Source organism: Daucus carota, chromosome 6, assembly GCF_001625215.2.
Source record: "Daucus carota subsp. sativus chromosome 6, DH1 v3.0, whole genome shotgun sequence".
NCBI lineage: Eukaryota > Viridiplantae > Streptophyta > Magnoliopsida > Apiales > Apiaceae > Daucus > Daucus carota.
In genome coordinates this window covers 3,927,164-3,945,224 of record NC_030386.2, presented here as the reverse complement: position 1 = coordinate 3,945,224, position 18,061 = coordinate 3,927,164, and the positions used below count along the sequence as shown (strand labels likewise).

The window sequence follows — 18,061 nt, the reverse complement described above, 5'->3', positions numbered from 1 at the left end:
ACTAAACTTTGAAAAACTAAGTTATCAATGGCAACATCTTGTTAGTTATAGTTACACTTTTATATAAACCTTTTCTACCTTTACCTACATTTTTTAAATCTTTACCAACAGTTTTTGATATTTAGCAACAGAGAAATATGAACCATTAACAATAATAGCTACACTTTACAGGGCTCTTTGCCAACACTTTATTGGAAAAAAAGGCAATATAGTATTTAAAAAATAGCTTTTCCCATTTCAAATTTACCAACCAATATTCAGCAACAAACACAATCCAAATACCAAAAACAAAGGTCCAAGCCTACCAACTAGCAACCATACCAGAATAAGTACTAGTGCATGAAACTAAAACTAATGTAGGTATTACTGGCTAGGTAAATATAAAACTAACTATACTTGGAAATTGAAATTCGGGCTTGCTTCCTCAATGTAAGAAGATTGCAATGTGTTCTCGACAGGTGTCCTCATCCTCTGTACATGTTGTTGCTGTTAATGTGGCTGTCTCGTCATAAACATATGCTCAATTCGCGTATTAGAAGAAGACTCGAAAAGAGCGAGAACTCTTACAGAAAAGGCTTCCTTTATGTCATAATAATCAACTGCTGAAGCCTGTAAACCAGCATTGGTAATAGCTTTCGGTATGGCTAGTGATGGAGCCGTAATAAATACCTCAGGGGCCTGCAAAGTTAGGGAGAAAAGTTATACCACCAACTTACAAGTAACAGGGAACTAATGCAGCTTCACCATCACTGTTTATGATGAAAAACTATCAAGATAGGTTGAAAAACAAGATGATGTCTGGAAGTTGCCCTTGAGACATCAGTGACAATGTAGAAGAAAACAGATAGGCAGAAAGAGAACCTTATACTAGAAGCATTTCCAGCAGTGACAGATCCCCGTTTGTCTTGAAACTTGGCCGTTGTGTGCCTTTAGATAAAATAAGGTTAGCAGTATTCATTTTATGTTAATCCAATGCAGAAAACAAAGTACATATTTCATTTAATCCAATGAGTTTATCTTGATTATGTGCGTTTAGATAAAATAAGGAACTCACAGAATTAACGTGTAATGCAATATACGACTGATATCAACTGGCATTAAACTAAACACACAATTTAATTCCATGGGATAACTCCATGATATAAATATATACATGAATGGATCTTATGCTGCAAACTTGTAAAAAAATCTGTTAGATATTTTAGTTAGATTTGGACTTTACTTGCTTTGGAACACATGTTTGCATCTTCTATTATGACATGTCAGTAATCGAAATTTTAGTCACTCGTAGTTTAAGTAAATGAACCTGCGAGTCAACATCTATGACATATGGAGCTTCCTGGCAGGTCCCAAATTGAACCCCGAGTTCAGAAGAAAAGGAGGACATGACAGAGTACTGTCAAATGGAATTTTTTAAGTTAGACATAACTAGAGCCTGTGAAAGCTACGGAAAGAAAACCATACAACAAAACTTAATCTGTTCAGTGCATATCAACGTGTGAGTGTGTATTTATACCTTATCTTCACTAAATCTATCGGCATTGCAAATTCATTCAAAAAGTTCCCCTTCTCCAGCATATTCCATGACTATGGTTAGATGGGTCGGTGTTAGCAGCACCTACATCTGCTAAGAATGAAAATTCAGCAGCTCACTTGGCCAAAACAAAAATAAAAAAGAAAACTACCTTTTCAGTATATAGTGAATTCATGAAACATTCAAGCAAAATTTATTATTGACCTGAAGAGATAACAAGAGTAGAGAAGATAAGAAAACAACACTTAACCACCGCCTTTCACATGTCAACACATACACACACAGCACACCTCAATATTCCTTTACACAATCACTTGACTTAAACCCCTGTAGCTTTGAAACAACATCTGTAGCATTTGCGATGTTATATGTTAAGCAATATTAGATGAAACAATACAAATGACACACAAATCACATAACCAGCAGGCCTACACAACATCATATATAATTTGAAAAAAGAAAGGAAAAAGTAAAAATAAATTCAAATGCATTTATTCGAAACAAACATAGGTGGGTGGAGTGTTCACCAAAAAAATGTTGCCGCTTGAATTGCATCTGGCCGGAGTCCAGCCACCGACAACCCCCTCCATTCTCGAACACTACCGCAGCTTAACACCGACGAACCCACCCCCTTATTCCTTTGTCCCTCTTTGGCATCGACTAATATCCACACCTTAGTTTCTCTACAAGTCAGCGGTTCTAGCTTGGTCGACTACCGAAGAACAGCCTACAGGCTCCAGCCATCCGCTTGCTTCTCCTTTAATTACACACCCAAATCTATATCCAAACCCTAACCCCCAAATCTGTTAAGCTAGACCCGTTCCTTTGTTTTTTCTCTTTTAAATCCTATAGTGCACAACTTTAGTTTTAAAATATCTATCTTTAGATTTCAAAAACAAAATATCTATCATTATAAATAAAATTCTGAGTTGCAAATTTCGAGGTATTAAACTATTTTTATGTGTAAATTGTGTTTAGAGTTTTGAAAATATTTTTCAAAATTATAATATATAAATCGTTTAAATGATTAAACAATTCCAAATCTCTAAAATATCTAAAAAGATAATTCTTAATATATTATATTCAAATTTTTTTTATTTTTCTATTTGAAAATTCATATTATTTGAAAAATATTTAAAATGATCATTTATAACATCTTATATATTCTTATAAATTAAAACAAATTTTTTAAATTAATTTAAAAACTTCAAATATGTTAAATAAATAAAATTTAATATTATAAAAAATTTTAGTAAATAATTGCTTGACCATTCTTTTTTAGCTCCAAATAATTAAATTAATCATATATAATATAGAAATATTTTTAAATAATTCAAAACATAAAATTTCACAAGTTGGATTACCTATAAATAATAAAATAATTACCTATAAATAATAAAATAATAATTTTTATAAAATCAAATTTATTACACAAACATATCTAAATCACATAGGACAAGGCACACAGCTATGTATTATTTCCCTGACATATATATTTTGTGTTCGATTATTTCCAATCTCCCGCCCGCTTGTTTTGATTCTAGCCGCTCAAACATTTCACTTTTCAGTTACACTTTTTTTTAAACCAACGGTAACACCAAATAAAATGTTACCATAGATGTCTCGTTACATCTACGATTACACTGACGTTTACTTATGGTTACACTAAAAAGCGGTGTAGGCATATGTAGATAAAATTCATTCTAAGGCACCAATGGTAACATTTTATCGTGTAACACGAAAATTATTTGTTACAATAGGCCACTTATGGTGTAATGTATATTCATGAGTGATCTTGTTGGATTCATATTTACGAGTACTTTAATACGTTGAATTTTTATATTAATACTAATACGAAATTAAAGATGTTAATAATTAAAATTTAAAAGTGTGTGATGACAAGTGTGCTAAAAGAAAATAGGAAAGGTAACTAAAAGAAAATAGAAAAAGTATTATGGGACGGACAGAGAGAATATATCAATTATTAGAAACCCAAACCAAATACACCCGCCGAATTTCAGCTTTAACATATTTAAAAATAAATTAATAATATCATGGACATTCTTAACAAAACAAACAAACAAAATCATGGACAATTGGACACCACCTTCAAGAACAGAACGGATTTCTAAGCATCTCTTGTAAGACAAGCAAAGTCACAAGTACTCGTGTACATCACTTTGCTTCATCACCCAAGATCTTTTTACTCTGACAATTTCAGAAGATCATCTTCATACATTTATCCCGCTATCCCCAAACGTAGAAAATAAGCTTAAAATAATGAATAAAACTCAATTATTTGCTTAAAAAATTAAAAGGAAGTGGTCCCACGTGTGGGCTAAGATATCTCAAAAATAATTATAAATTTAAAATAAATTTCATAAATATAAATTTTCACAAAAGTAATGTTTAGTGGATATCCCAAATTTTACTAAAAAAAAATGAATATCCCAAACTACTTTTTGTCCAAAATAAAATAAATATAAATATAGTTTATAAACTTTTTTCTAAAAATTAGCAAATATTAATTATTTAATTAATTATTCGATTAATCTCGTCTTCTCTCCGTCTTGTTAGAAAATTTATATACACTGTTTGCACGCATTTTAAGACTCTCGTAAAGCATAGTTCTATAAGATATATTTAATATTTTTTTTTTGAATAAAAATTTAAACTTCAAATTTTTTTCCAAGATCTCTTAAAAGATATATATATATATATATATATATATATATATATAATATAAGTATATTTTACAGAAATTTTAAAATAAATGTCAAAAATTAACATAAAAACACCAGACGAGAAGTATTACCATTTGTTGGTATTTATTTTGCATGTTAAATTCGATTCCGCTTTTTACAACATTGCTGGGCGATAAACACAATAACAACAGTATATACATATACCGTGAATTGTCATCGGACGGACGGAAGTCGATACAGGCCGCAGGTGTAACCGATTTATTCCAAATCAAGCGATATATACACACAGCTTCTTGTATCTACAATTACCCTAATTTACATTACTGCCGCAGCTCAAGGTACTAATCACTTGATAATTACGTTAATTACTTATACTAATGGTCTATATGTTGTGATTGAATCGCTGTTTTCTGTGATTTTGGTGTTGTGTGAATCTCTTGTTGCTCAATTGCATCAACGTTTATTTTCTGGCATTGACAAGTTCTGTATCGAGTTTTTGCTTAATTGATTGAAAGGGAGTGTTTTTGCTGAATTTACGGTGTTCAATTTGCAGTTATTTGTTGTTTTTGTCGCGTGATTTTCGGTAGAATGAGTGGGAAGGAAAGAGATTTTGAGATAGAGCATGCTGGGAAGAGGAGGAAGATGGAGGATACAGGTTCCGTGGTGTGCCGTGATATTGATCACGGTAAATGTAAACTGGTAGAGGATTCGTATGTTGAGAATGATGAGGACTCGGTCTGTGGGAGTGAATTGAAGGGAGATGGTGAATTAGTGCACCGGGATGGAGATTCGTGTGTATCGGGGAATGTGTGCAAGGACATTATTCCGTGTGGCTCGAAGAGTGATGGAAGTATTTGCGGTGATGGAGATCATAGAGTAACCTTCATTGATGCTGCTCGTGATTCTACTGTGGAGGTGAAGTCTGTTTCTGAAGGTTTGGGGAACGGCGGTCAGGTAGATGGTGATGATGTTTCTAGAGAAAGAAACAGTTCTTCGGCTGATCAGAGTAGCTGTATAGTCTCTGAGCAGACACATTTAGATAGTCCTACTAATGATTCGGCAGATCAAATCTCGGAAAGGAAGAAGCGAGAGACAATTACGAAAGATGAAAACAATGCCCAAGCAAAATTTGTTGAAACAAATAAAGATGGTAGGGAAGAAAAGCCTCATCTTTGCAAGGGAATAGATGTTAGAAAAAAACTTCTCGTCCTTGATATAAATGGACTACTTGCCGATGTTGTTTCCGCTTCGTCTGTGTCGGATGATTATAAAGCTGACATCGTAATTGGCATGAAAGCAGGTTACTCTTAATATTTTTTTTCCAAATTAGGTAAATGATTATATATATTTTTTTTATTGTTAAAATTTTAACGTAACTATCCTGTTTCATCAGTTTTCAAAAGGCCTCATTGTGACGACTTTCTGCAATTTTGTTTCGAGAGATTTAATGTAGGCATATGGTCATCAAGAACAAAGTATGAATCCAACCTTCCCTTGTTGTAATTTGAAATTTGTTTATCTATGTACTTGTACATTTGGAATATACTCAAAATCTTTTCAAAATGTCATTTTCAGTAGGTTGTAGCATCTTAATGTGGTTAAAAATTACTGCAGGAAAAACATAGATCCAATTCTTGAGCTTCTTCTGGGAGGGCACAGGTCAAAATTGGTATTTTGTTGGGTAAGACACACAATTGTTTTTGTTTATAATCTTTCTTCGTTAGTTAATTTTTTTTTCCCCATATGTTGCTTAGGACTTAATATCTATCTCATACCAAACTCAACTGTATTTGTTTTCTTTCCCAATATAATGAAGAAAACCTTTCCAGTAGCGTACATAGTTACATTGACATAATTGCAAGATACTGGATTGCGATGTTAATAAGTTCCTTTCAACTATTAAAACTAAAATACTTTGTCAAGTGTAGACAAAGTGTAAAGCAGATATGTTCTTTTAACTTATCTAATTTATACTTTCTAAGATATGATAAAAATTGCTTGTGCAGGATCAGTCCCATTGTACTCCTACCGGTTTCAATACCATTGACAATCAAAGAAAGCCTCTAGTATTAAAGGAATTAAAGAAATTCTGGGGGAAAGATTATCCTAGTCTGCCATGGAATATTGGAGACTATGATGAATCAAACACCCTTTTGTTAGATGATTCACCTTATAAAGGCTTGAGAAACCCTGTAAGTTTCAGTAATATATAATTAATTTTTTTTTTCCAGCATACGTCAAGGTATAGTATCGTAGTTTGTCATACTGCACTCTTTTAAAAATGATCATTCCTTAATTATCGTCTTGTAATTTCTGAGTTCTTGTTTTTCAGCCAAACACAGCAATTTTTCCCAATACATACGAGTACAAGAATTTAAATGATGATTCTCTAGGTGAGTTTGTGTTTCTTTGTTTTTTCTTGGGAAATATAGATGGATTTGCATCAGGTCAGTGAAGAGCCACATTGTACTAAAGCCCGATCTTATATTTTAAAAAATTATAGTATAATAATAATAATAATATACGTCTAGCCCACAATACCTTTTCTTGTTTAATAAGGGAAGGAAAAAGAAAGCGCCGCCTCTGAATATGTCTTTATTTTTCTAGATTAAAAGTTATAAATGAGGCGGCGAGTCTGTTCCACATTTAGCTATGTCTCTTGGAGAATTTTGGCATATTTAACTGGTTATCTAGTATTTTCTTGCTACTTAGAGGCTTCTTAAAAAAAGTGTTCAGAATCCCTAGTTACTATTATTGACCATATGACTTAATGTTTAAACCTCATTTTTGTAGCAATACTTAACATCGTATTCTCTTGTTGTAGCTTTTAGTTTTAGCATAGGGTTTTCTGATTATACTTATCGTGGTTTGTATGTAGGAAAGATGTCAAGTATATTGGAATTGAAATAATTTTTTCCTAATCTATCAACTGTCATATTAATATATTCACACCTGCTCTTTATAATGTGAAAAGTTTCCACAATTGGAAATGAGTTTATTGATTCCCTCGCATTTTAATTTATAAGAATGAATATTACTTTGCAGGACCTAAGGGGGATCTTCGAGCTTATCTGGAAGGACTTTCCTTGGCTCCTAATGTCCAAGAATATGTTGAGCATAATTCATATGGTCAACAACCTATTTCAAGATCAAATCCCTTATGGCCTTTTTACGCAAAAGTCATGGGAATCGACTATACTAAACACAAAGAACCTTCTTGTCAGAACGCATCAAAAGGTATAAATATCCGGCTGGAAGAAGAAGCTTACAGAGGTACCCGTGGTGACAATGCTCGCACCCAATATAGTGAGCGAAATACTCGATCTACAGCAAAGGATTCAGTTCAATTATCATCCAAGACGAATCAATTGTGGAATTGCAGAGCTGGCAGAACCAAAGAAGCTCGCTACCCACGGATTCAGCATACCCAGTTCGGAATGAATCGTGGAAGTTTTCGTAAAACGAAGCTTCTTATTCTGGATGTCAATGGATTGCTTGCAGATTTTGTTTCATATGAACCTCATGGTTTCAAAGCACACTCTATGTTAGGAGATAAAGCAGGTAAAGTTTGACTTTGGGTCGATTTCTTTGCACGTGATCAGTAATATTCTGTCTAAGTTCTACTGCTTTTGCTTTGTATCAGTTTTTAAAAGGCCGTATTGTGATGACTTCCTGCACTTTTGCTTTGAAAAGTTTCATATTGGTTTCTGGATGACAACTTCTAGGTGAATATATATCAACTTATTACCAGTTATATTTACATATATTATATACACACACACATGCGAAGCTTATATGGCATTTTTTAATAAGATTAAACTCCTTGTCTTGCATTCTTGAAATGTCACAGGAGGAATGCAGAATCTAATCTTGATTTATTGCTGGGGCAAGAACTTAAACAAAATGTGCTTTTCTCTTGGGTAAGCTATACATGGGTTTAATATAAAGTATGCGAACATTCACTTTTTATTGTATGTATTTAAACAATTGCATCCAAATTTATATTATAGATGTCCCTTATATTGGAAGATAGTTTTACATATTCCTTGTACTTCTGTACTTGAAACTTGAAGGCACATCGCTTACATTTAGTACAAGTCATCAGCTTTCAAGTTGTGAACAACTTCTAATATTCTGAAGTTCTTTGTACAGGACATATCCCACTGTTGGGGAACAAATTTTTGTACTCTTGAGCGAACTCAACCAAGAGATAGACATATTTATTTTAAGGAACTTCATAAAGTATGGGAAACAGATGAGCCAAATCTTCTACGGTTGAAATATGAATTCAATCAATCGAACACACTTTTGGTGGATAATTTTCCACACAGTGCCTTGCTTAATCCAGTTAGTATAAAATGATATTATTTTCTATATTTGCAGTCTCATCTTTTTAAGGATAGTGCATCTTATATGGGTTGTTTTCGATTTTTTTATGATTTTTCAGCCGCATACTGCGATATTCCCCCCAAGGTACCGGTTTAAGGATGAAAGCACTGACAATACATTAGGTTAGCTATCATTTCCATCTCTTTAATGATATCCTATGAACAATGTACTTTTTGTAGTTTCTTATAGAATTTGAAATATGACTTTTGTTAACACCATGAGCACCCTAGTGTTCTTATAGGCATCGTCTACCTTTTTGTATTTTTAGCCCCTAATGTTTCCACCTCTGGCATGTTTAAACTTTAAATTTAATAATAATTTCTCAAACTCTGGAAGTTTAGCTTTTGTCTCTTCTTAATGTTTATATGTGTGTGTGTAGATATATCTATATCTATATACTTGATACTCGTCCTCTGACACTGGATAACACACATGAGGAAATTACAATGAAGTTGCAATGTGCATAGAAAATGTGTTATAAGTGCAAATGAGGAAACATAAGGGTTATAAAGATTCAGAATTGAACATTAAGATGCTACAATACGATTGATAAACGGGCCTTCTCTTATTATTCCCTTATAAATCTGCTTCCCTATTCTATCTTTAAGTTTCAGTACTAGTCTATTTCTCATCAAAGCCTGTTGCATTTTCATCCTCGTTTTGTTTTTGTTGACATGCAGTATTTGTGATATATATATATATATGGGTGGGTTCTGGTACAAACTTACAAACTTTATGCGTTCAACACATATATAATTTGAGTTTAACATTTTCTTAACATATTTTGTTGAACATCGATTAAAATTGTGTTGGAGAAGTACATAAACTAATTTTTCAATGTAAGAACTAAGTTAAACGGATTATATAACTAATATTTATATTTCTAGACCCTACCCAAACCCCAGAGGTATAGTTTAAGCATCTTTATAGATATATTCAACACAATGATAATTAGTGTTCTACATCTGATGTTGAACCCCAGTTACAAATGTGTTGAATGCCCGATTTATTTATGCGTTATTTCTAAAAATTGTGATGTTTTTTTAAGAATTTTCAACATGGATACTTTCTATAACTAAGGATTAACACGACGGGAGAATAAAAAAAAATAAAAATCGCTATATGTAAGAAATCCCACAATGACTGATTTTCCACTGGATGACACTGTAGACCCCAGCATACACATCAGAAATTTAGGGTTAAGGCCATCCAGCGGAAAATACCCGCTCATAGTATGCTGTAACATACGTATGCCGGGGAACGGATTACACAGACACACAGATATATATATTAGTGCAGTGCCTCTATTAACTTTTCACTTTCAATTTGGTTTCATCCTGTATTTCAAGATTTGTGTCCTATATTACAATTATCATCATGTGATGGCTATAATAAGGTTGTTAAGCTAGCTTATGATATGCAGGACCTGAAGGTGATCTTCGAGTATTTCTTGAAGAGATAGCAGTGGCTGAGAATGTTCAAGAATATGTAAGGAATAAACCTTATGGTCAAAGACCAATCTCAGACGAACATCCGTCTTGGAACTACTATGTTCGTGTCATCAATGATACAAGGGCCCGTCAAAAACGTTGCTTAGGAAGATGGGGGACTCCGACGAATTTACAAAAAAATGAGCAACAACAGGATTGTAGAGCTGGTGTCACCGTTGTCCCTGCCCCATGGATTCCACATTCCTCTTTTGGAAATAGTCGTGAAGTTTCCTGTAAAAAAAAGCTTCTGATTCTTGATGTCAATGGATTGCTTGCAGAATTTGTTTCAAATTATGATACTAACAAATACAGAGAAGACTCCTTTATAGGCGATAGAGCGGGTAAAGTCTGAATTAGGCTAGTCGGCTTCTTTGCATTTAATTGATTATATTCTTTTTAACAAAGCTCTACTGTTCTTGTCTTGTATCAGTTTTTAAAAGGCCATACTGTGATGACTTCCTGAACTTTTGTTTTGATAAGTTTCATATTGGTTTCTGGTTGACTACTACTAGGTACTTATTAACTTATCTCCAGTCAAATTTAAATTATATGATATTATGCACTCACACATGCTTTATATATGTGTTTGTAATAATATTATGCTCCTTGTCTTTTTATTTTGCAGGAGAAATACATTATGTAACCTTAATTTTTTCTTGGGGAGCGCAACTAAGGATGTGCTATTTTCTTGGGTAAGATATTGACACATCTCATTTACGTTGTCCGGGTATCCACCTAGTCACTGTTTTTATTTAAAACAACGGTATCCACGAAGTATTATAAAGATCCCTTCTACTGGAAGGTAGTTTTACGTTTACCTAGTATCTTTGTACTAGAAGGCACATTGCTTACTTTTGTTATAAGTCATTAGCTTATTGACTGCGAGCTTCTTCTAATGTTGTGAAGTTGCTTGTACAGGACCTATCCCACTGTTTGGAACCAGGTCATAAAATGCTTGAGAGAAGGGATAGGCCTATTCTTTGTAAGGAACTCAAGAAAGTATGGGAGAATGATCGACAGTGGAGATTCAATTTTGATCCTTCAAATACACTTTTGGTGGATAATTATCCATCCACTGCCTTGTTAAATCCTGTAAGCTTAATACAATATCATTTTCCTGATTAGCAGTCTCATTTGTTGAAGGTCAATGTTATCTCATTTGGTTTGTTAACTATCTATATTCTTATTGTTTTAGCCACACACTGCAATATTTCCCCCAAGGTATAGTTACAAGGATGAGAAAACTGATGATTCATTAGGTGAGCTATCATTTCCATCAAGCTTCATGTGGTTTCATTATTTGCAGCTCTTGTTGCCTCCGCTTGATTGTGATGTTCCAAAATGTTTTTTTCACTGATGTTTGATTGAATCATGAGTTCCAAAGTGTTGTATTTTCCTCTAATCTTGTATGACATTATGAATTTTTTGTACCCTATCATAGTTTCCTATTTCTATTTTGGTTGTAGTTCCTTAAGGATTATATCATTTGTGTTAGCACCCTGATTGTTTACTTTTGTATTGCTAGTACCTACTGTTTGCACATTTGTATATCTACCAACTTTCTAGTCAATATTTTAACATATTTACCTTGCACATCACCTTTGCTGCCTTCCTCTCATGCATAGAACTATACAATCACCATTCTTTCTCTTGGGGCAAGCTCAATAAACATCAGAAAATTTCAATTAACTGGATAGAAGAGTGCTGGGGTACAAGTGAGGAAATACTAATGCTAGAGATACAGCCGTAAGCATTGGGGTTCTACAAAACACAATTGATCAAACATGATGGTGTTATAGGCATCTTTTGCATTTCATTTTTCTGTAAACCTGATAGCTTGCCTTTTCCATAAGAATACTAGTATATCATCTTTCCTTCTACATTAACCGCTTTTGTCTCTTTAATCTTATAGTTGCCATATTTGTGTTTTGTTCTCAATACAAATGTTTCTTCTATTTCTTGCTGACATGCAGTATTTGATATATACATATATAAGTGCAGCACCTCTTTTCATTATTGACCTTCATTCTTTTTTCCTGCTAATTACACTTTACCTTCGCGTAATAAATAAGTGGTTGTTAAGCTATCTTATGATCTGCAGGCCCAGGAGGCGACCTTCGAGTATTTCTAGAAGGATTAGTGTTGGCGCACAATGTTCAGGATTATGTCAAGCACAATCCATTTGGTCAAACCCCTATCTCGGACAATATTCCGGCTTGGAATTACTATTCTAAGGTGATTGAAGATGTAAAAGCTCGTGAAAAAGATTGGTCGGAATGGGCTCGAAGAAATGACCATAATAGAACATGTTAATGTTAGGTTAATATTCCTTATTTATTTATTCTTTCCAAGCCAACATTAATGTGCTTGTGTTGTACTTTATATTGGGTGATAGGGGTGAATTTTAACAAACTGTATAGTAGAAATTTTCCGGATGGTTCCTTGAGTTTGTACATTGTAGACGTTGTTTCAACTTTGTAAACAAATCTTTCGAAACAAGCAATGAAACGAAAAACAGAGAAGAGAACAAAACAGGTCTGTCTATCTCCTGTCTTAGCCTAGCCATACAAGTGCTCCTCGACACTGTACAGGTATGAATGTGTTGAAGCACAGAGAAGGGTCAAATCCTGTAGCTTGGCTCTTCTCCGTCCTTCAATTTATACAATGTTGAACTGTGTTCTTGCTGTCTAAAGTTTGTTACATATATCAGTGCTTAGCTTTTCATTTCCCTGTTGAAGAGTATTCTACTTATTAGACACAGGTATAAGATAAAAAGTCTGGGAACCGAAACACTAGACCAGAGATAAGCCATGTCACTCCACTTCCCAGACCCAACAAAAACAATCCATTCTCAACCATGCATTTCCAATCCATCTTTCTTCTCAATTCCATTCAAAAGACCAATGCATTCCATTCCCACAAGAAGATCAGCTCTCTTCCTTCCACTCCTCTTAGTACTCCCCTCGACGACGCCCTTAGAAAAGGCGAATGCATTCGATTTCTCTCTGACAGTGCCTGACCAGACACTCGAAGAAGCCGAGGCTGGAATCAAACCCCATGCCCAGAGTTTGTTACAGGTGAAAGAAGACCTGGAGCTGGAATCCTGGAAAGAAGCTCAAAGGGAACTGAGAAAAAGCTCTGCACTTCTTAAGCAAGATTTGTACACAATCATCCAATCAAAACCTCCAGTTCAAAGGCCTCAGCTCAGGAATATGTATTCCATTCTGTTCAATAGTGTAACTGAGCTAGATTATGCTGCAAGGGACAAGGATGTGACACGTGTCCGGGAATGTTACGATAACATTGTTGTAGCACTCAATAAAATCTTTTCTGCAATATATTGAATTTTTAATAATTTTTTGTTTGTATTTTATTTTTTTTTTCTTCGTGTGATGCCCCATATTAAGGCGTGCCATATTTTATCCCCACACGTAGTACAGCTGAAAATACTTGCAGAGACAAGATTCGTTTATGCCAAATTGAATTCATATTCATCGCTTTAATTTATTATAAAACTTTAATTTTGATTCTATTTTACATAAGTATATTCTTTTTTTGAATTCATTTTACATAGGTATATGTTTTAAGACTGAGGTTTAATTTGAAAATTTGAGCTTTGACATTTCTTCAAAAGACATGTTTAAATAAATAAAATTTATAACTTTGGATTTTATTTGATTCAAGACATTTTAAATATTAGTATAACATTGATAATTTAAAACGAGGACATATTATATTATCTTTGAAATCTTTTTTTTTGAGGGATTTCGAAATCTATAATTAGAAATGTACTATGTAATTTTAAACACGTTTTCGCTAAAATCCGCGTCTCTCGTTTTCAAAATCTTTCATTATAAGAGTACACTTTTAATACTTTTTCCTTTTCAATTTTGCAACTTTTTAGTTACATCTAATTTATATCTGAGAAATATTTTATTCTTTCCGAATAGATATAAACTCTTGTGTTCTTTTCTGAAACGGAACAAATTGAGTTTGATTTAAAGTTAAGTCGGATGAATAAATGGATAGAGATAGAGCCCTAATGTACGGTCCTTGGGATCTTATAGAAAAGGATCGCACGATCTAAACCGATCTTATCCGGATCACCTCAATTCAAGATGAGATTAAATTAGTAAAAAATAGTTGTCCATTAAATGGAAAAAACCCTGTTTAAAAATAAAAACAGAAAATTTAGACCCCTCTTGCAAAAATGGACTAACAGGATTAACTAGTCAGCCAATTTTCATGATTAAATAATTTTTAGGTCACTCAATTCTTTTTTAGGAAATTAAGGTCATTCCTTGCATCTTTTCGCAGGGCAGTATTTCCATTAAAATAAAAAGTTAACATTACACGACATCTCTTAAAAAAAATAAAATAAATTTACACCACACTGAATCATTTTAAATTGAATGGAGCATTAATTTTTTGATAAACAAGTGATTTTATTTAACATAATCAGTATAGGAATCAAGCCGGACAAACCCCAAAATGTCAACTACAACCTGATTGTGAATAAAAACAAATGACGGTTTTGTTTTCAGATCGCTTAACAAATACTTATCCAAATTTTTTAAAATATATTTTAATGACGTTTTGAGCAATCCAAACTAGATCGGCCGTAAAAATAGTAGCATCATAATTGGCCTTCGCATAAACATCATGTTTAGTCCAATTTTCAAAGTTATTAGTTACATCAACTGATATTAGAGAAACGAATAACTTTTTGTTGTGAGAGGTGAGCATTTGCGATATCCTCTGCCCTCCCAGAAACGATGCGATTCATAAAATCCTAAAATATTATATAAATTTTTGTCAGAAAAATCCTCAAACTTGTATATCAATATATGTATAATTTGATAACAAAATATTCGACAAGATCTAATAAATATATATTAAATTTTGATTTTATGAAAAACTAGGAATAAAAAAAGGATGATAGAGTGAAAGGGGACTTAACCTATGAGCGGACGAAAATGTGAAAATAAAATAACAAATAACTAAAATCCTGAATACGAAAGTCTTTTTTAATACACTTGTCCATTTATCCAAACCAACATTAATCCGAGTGGTTGCATATTGTTTGGCTCTCTCACAGCATGTTATAACTATTCGAGTCACACGTGTTTGTATGCAAATGGGTAAGATTTCTTACTCGAACTTTCGAACTTTCATCAAGATAGTCTTTCTCGCTCCTGAACTCTGCGGCGAGTTCAGTTGGGTTGAATTTGCAAATGATTAATTTATTGAACTGTAAAAGCTTACTTGGGTTGAATTTGCAAATGATTTATTGAACAACAACAGCTTACAATATTATAAGTTTATAAATCAAATCTTGCAACAAGTTATACATCTCTTAAATCTTATTGACTTTTAAATTAAAATATATAAAAACGCTATGTTATGAGAGGCTTTCCATCAATGTCACAAGGGAGTTCCCTAAATATATAAGAGTAAAATTCACGGTAGTGGTCGGAGAATGTAGATTGTTACAAAAAAGTAGCTAGACTTATAAAATAGCAAATATGTGACTAGACTTCACCTCCTTCTTTTAGAAGGATGGCGCTCGTCAAAAAGACACTGGAAGTAACGGAGCTGGGGTAAAAGTGGGTTTTAACAAAAAACAATGATCATATTGTTGGTGTGTATATATGTAGTGCAAAACACCACCTGAATAAAATCCTATCAAAATCTTTCTTTCTTTCTTCCTTCCTTCCTTGCATTCTAATCTGAAATAGCCGGAGACATGGAATATTGTCATTGTGCCTGAACAGATGCAAATGCTGGGAAGCGTTTCAGAAATCACTAACTGTTTTGGTTTTTTTCAATTGGTGGATGCTCCTCTTTGCAATCAAGCTAAAGTTGTCATACCTGTACTGTCGAGGAGGTTAAGAACTATGGAGGCTGAACATGAGAAGCAAATTATTGAGCTCCAAAGAGGGAAAGAAGAAAACGGATGTTTCGAATGGTGTTTGGCTATGCAATTTTCTTTGTTTTATTATGTATTTTGTGGCATAGTGGAGTAATGTATCTGCATAGGGTTGGTGGAATGTTGTTGGTGTAATGAATTTTTGTAGATGGGAGTTTACGTTTATAGGTTCAACTGTAATGAATTATGGTGTAAGTTAGTCTGTGTTTGTGCAGGGCATTGAATGAAATGGTGAACGTGATAATTGGATGAAATGGTGAATTGCGTTACTGAGCTTTTGACAACTGCACTTTATTGTAGATAACTTTAGTTCATTATTTTTGACTACAAATATCAACTGAAATTAAAGAGATTGAAAATAGTGGATAATACATTCAAAAGTTATATTCATAACACTGGTCCATGTCAAAAAAAAATTACATAATTGTACAATGTTTCATGTGAAGCAAGCTTACTATCTAAACTTAATAAATGCCTTGAGGCAGCAAAAGAAATTAATGCCTTAATAAGTTTTGGCTTACAAAAGATGCAATAAAAGCCCTTTCATAAGATTTGGTTAACAGGAAACAAAATACTGCCATGAAATAGGCAATCATTGATACTTCCTATTAACTTTTTTCTACCTTGTGCTCCTTGCCCTTAGGATTTCTTCTCTCGTAGTGATAATTTTCTTCTTCTTTTTCCATGTCTTTGGAGTCAATTTACATGTAGATGGTCCTTATGTTGGTGGTGATGGAGGATGAGAACCAAACACACCACCCTGACTGTGAACTGGGGTAGTGTGCATGGTTGGCTGAGATTCCCCAGGAGTGAACTCCTTCGGGTTAGCTACATTGAGTCTCCTACATGAGCTTCTCCTGTTACATTAAAATAAAAGCAGTTAGTACATGTGAAATTAGCATTTACAATTACATGTGGAATTAGTACCGGATTACATATGAAATTAAGGAGAATTTAACACTTAATAAGCATTAGGTGGTGTGTACCTTTTGTTTGTCTGATATGAAGGTCCATGGACCATTTTATTTACTATATTCAGGTCTTCCTTGAGCTTTTCAATGAACCACAACCAGTTATCTGTGTTTTCTGCATCCACTACAGACCATGCAACAGGAAACATACCATCATTTGGGTCCATGCCTACAGCTATCAATAATTGACATCCAAATGGGCCTTTGAGATGACACCCATCCAGCCCAATTATTCGTCTGCAGCCAGGCATAAAAACTCTTTTCGCTTTGGTCCCAAACATATGTAAATCCTTTTAAATCTGCCCCTTTCTTGACCAGGTTCAACCTCTTCCAATGCAAGGGCCAAGTTACTATCTGGCATAACCCTTCTTACTTCATGTCCATAATCCCAAAGTTGTGTAAAAGATTCTTCATGACTGCCATTTATATGTTTCAGTGCTAATTTCTTAGCCCTGTAGCACATTGACTTGTTTACCTGACATCCAAGATCATTGACAACCTTTTTCTAAAAGGCCTCACCTTCCCAGTTCGGGTTCATTCTTATCTCATCCATGTACTTCAAGGCAAGCCAGCAGTAGTAAGTTGTTTTTGATGGCAAGTTAATTTGCAAGTATGATTCTCTCTTAGTGTCCTATCTGGTAGGTGTCAGACCCTTTGACATTTTGAAGCATAAATTTTCTGAGGACATGGAGGCTTACACACATATTGGATTTTACTCCCCATATTTGGTTGCCTAGTCATAGGACTTATCTCAGAAATTTCGTTGCTCTTCATTGCTCTCCTTAGCACATCAGCACTACTAAACAACATCTCAAGCTCAAATTTGGGTTCAACAAATTAGCTTCATTGAATTCTGTAAATGTGGTATATTTTTCATCCTCACTACTTACAGTCATATTTTTAATCTTCACTGCCTTTGAACACTTCATCATCTAGTTCAATGTTAGCTTCCCCTGCCCTGTAATTCACCTCATCTCTAGTTTTATTACTAATATCACCAAATTCCTCTTCTTCAATTGAATTCCTAACATTGGAGCTGTCTG

General features: G+C 33.8%; 2 protein-coding genes and 1 long non-coding RNA gene across 4 annotated transcripts; 2 read left to right on the top strand and 1 right to left on the bottom strand.

The window, feature by feature from the left end:
- Window positions 1–214: 214 nt before the first annotated feature.
- On the bottom strand, window positions 215–2,384 carry LOC108203589 (uncharacterized). Of its 2 annotated transcripts, XR_010284182.1 has the most exons (5): window positions 2,062–2,384; window positions 1,517–1,881; window positions 1,307–1,396; window positions 862–927; window positions 215–678 (listed from the first exon to the last, which is right to left on the bottom strand). It is a non-coding gene; the product is annotated as an uncharacterized LOC108203589 (long non-coding RNA). The 2 variants fall into 2 exon arrangements; XR_001803441.2 differs by having other exon boundaries at window positions 1,517–2,382.
- Window positions 2,385–4,437: 2,053 nt separating this feature from the next.
- LOC108192938 (uncharacterized) lies at window positions 4,438–12,662 on the top strand. The gene is made up of 17 exons (XM_017359476.2): window positions 4,438–4,577; window positions 4,793–5,539; window positions 5,633–5,714; window positions 5,854–5,920; window positions 6,246–6,431; window positions 6,572–6,632; window positions 7,285–7,800; window positions 7,883–7,964; window positions 8,090–8,159; window positions 8,392–8,586; window positions 8,687–8,750; window positions 10,052–10,459; window positions 10,549–10,630; window positions 10,744–10,810; window positions 11,037–11,210; window positions 11,314–11,377; window positions 12,220–12,662. The coding sequence occupies exons 2-17, from the start codon at window positions 4,828–4,830 to the stop codon at window positions 12,429–12,431; spliced, it is 3,042 nt and encodes a 1,013-aa protein (XP_017214965.1). The 5' UTR covers window positions 4,438–4,577; window positions 4,793–4,827; the 3' UTR covers window positions 12,432–12,662.
- A 118-nt stretch (window positions 12,663–12,780) lies between these two features.
- Window positions 12,781–13,650, top strand: LOC108192939 (psbQ-like protein 3, chloroplastic). Its single transcript, XM_017359477.2, has one exon. The coding sequence runs from the start codon at window positions 12,929–12,931 to the stop codon at window positions 13,460–13,462; it is 534 nt and encodes a 177-aa protein (XP_017214966.1). The 5' UTR covers window positions 12,781–12,928; the 3' UTR covers window positions 13,463–13,650.
- Window positions 13,651–18,061: the final 4,411 nt, after the last annotated feature.

Bases quoted from the DNA above. Each gene is read 5' to 3' on its own strand.
- LOC108192938 (XM_017359476.2), top strand. From the start codon at position 4,828: ATGAGTGGGAAGGAAAGAGATTTTGAGATAGAGCATGCTGGGAAGAGG. The intron at 6,633-7,284 runs GTGAGTTTGTGT...ATTACTTTGCAG, and splicing joins TTTAAATGATGATTCTCTAG to GACCTAAGGGGGATCTTCGA. The intron at 8,587-8,686 runs GTTAGTATAAAA...ATGATTTTTCAG, and splicing joins ACAGTGCCTTGCTTAATCCA to CCGCATACTGCGATATTCCC.
- LOC108192939 (XM_017359477.2), top strand. From the start codon at position 12,929: ATGTCACTCCACTTCCCAGACCCAACAAAAACAATCCATTCTCAACCA.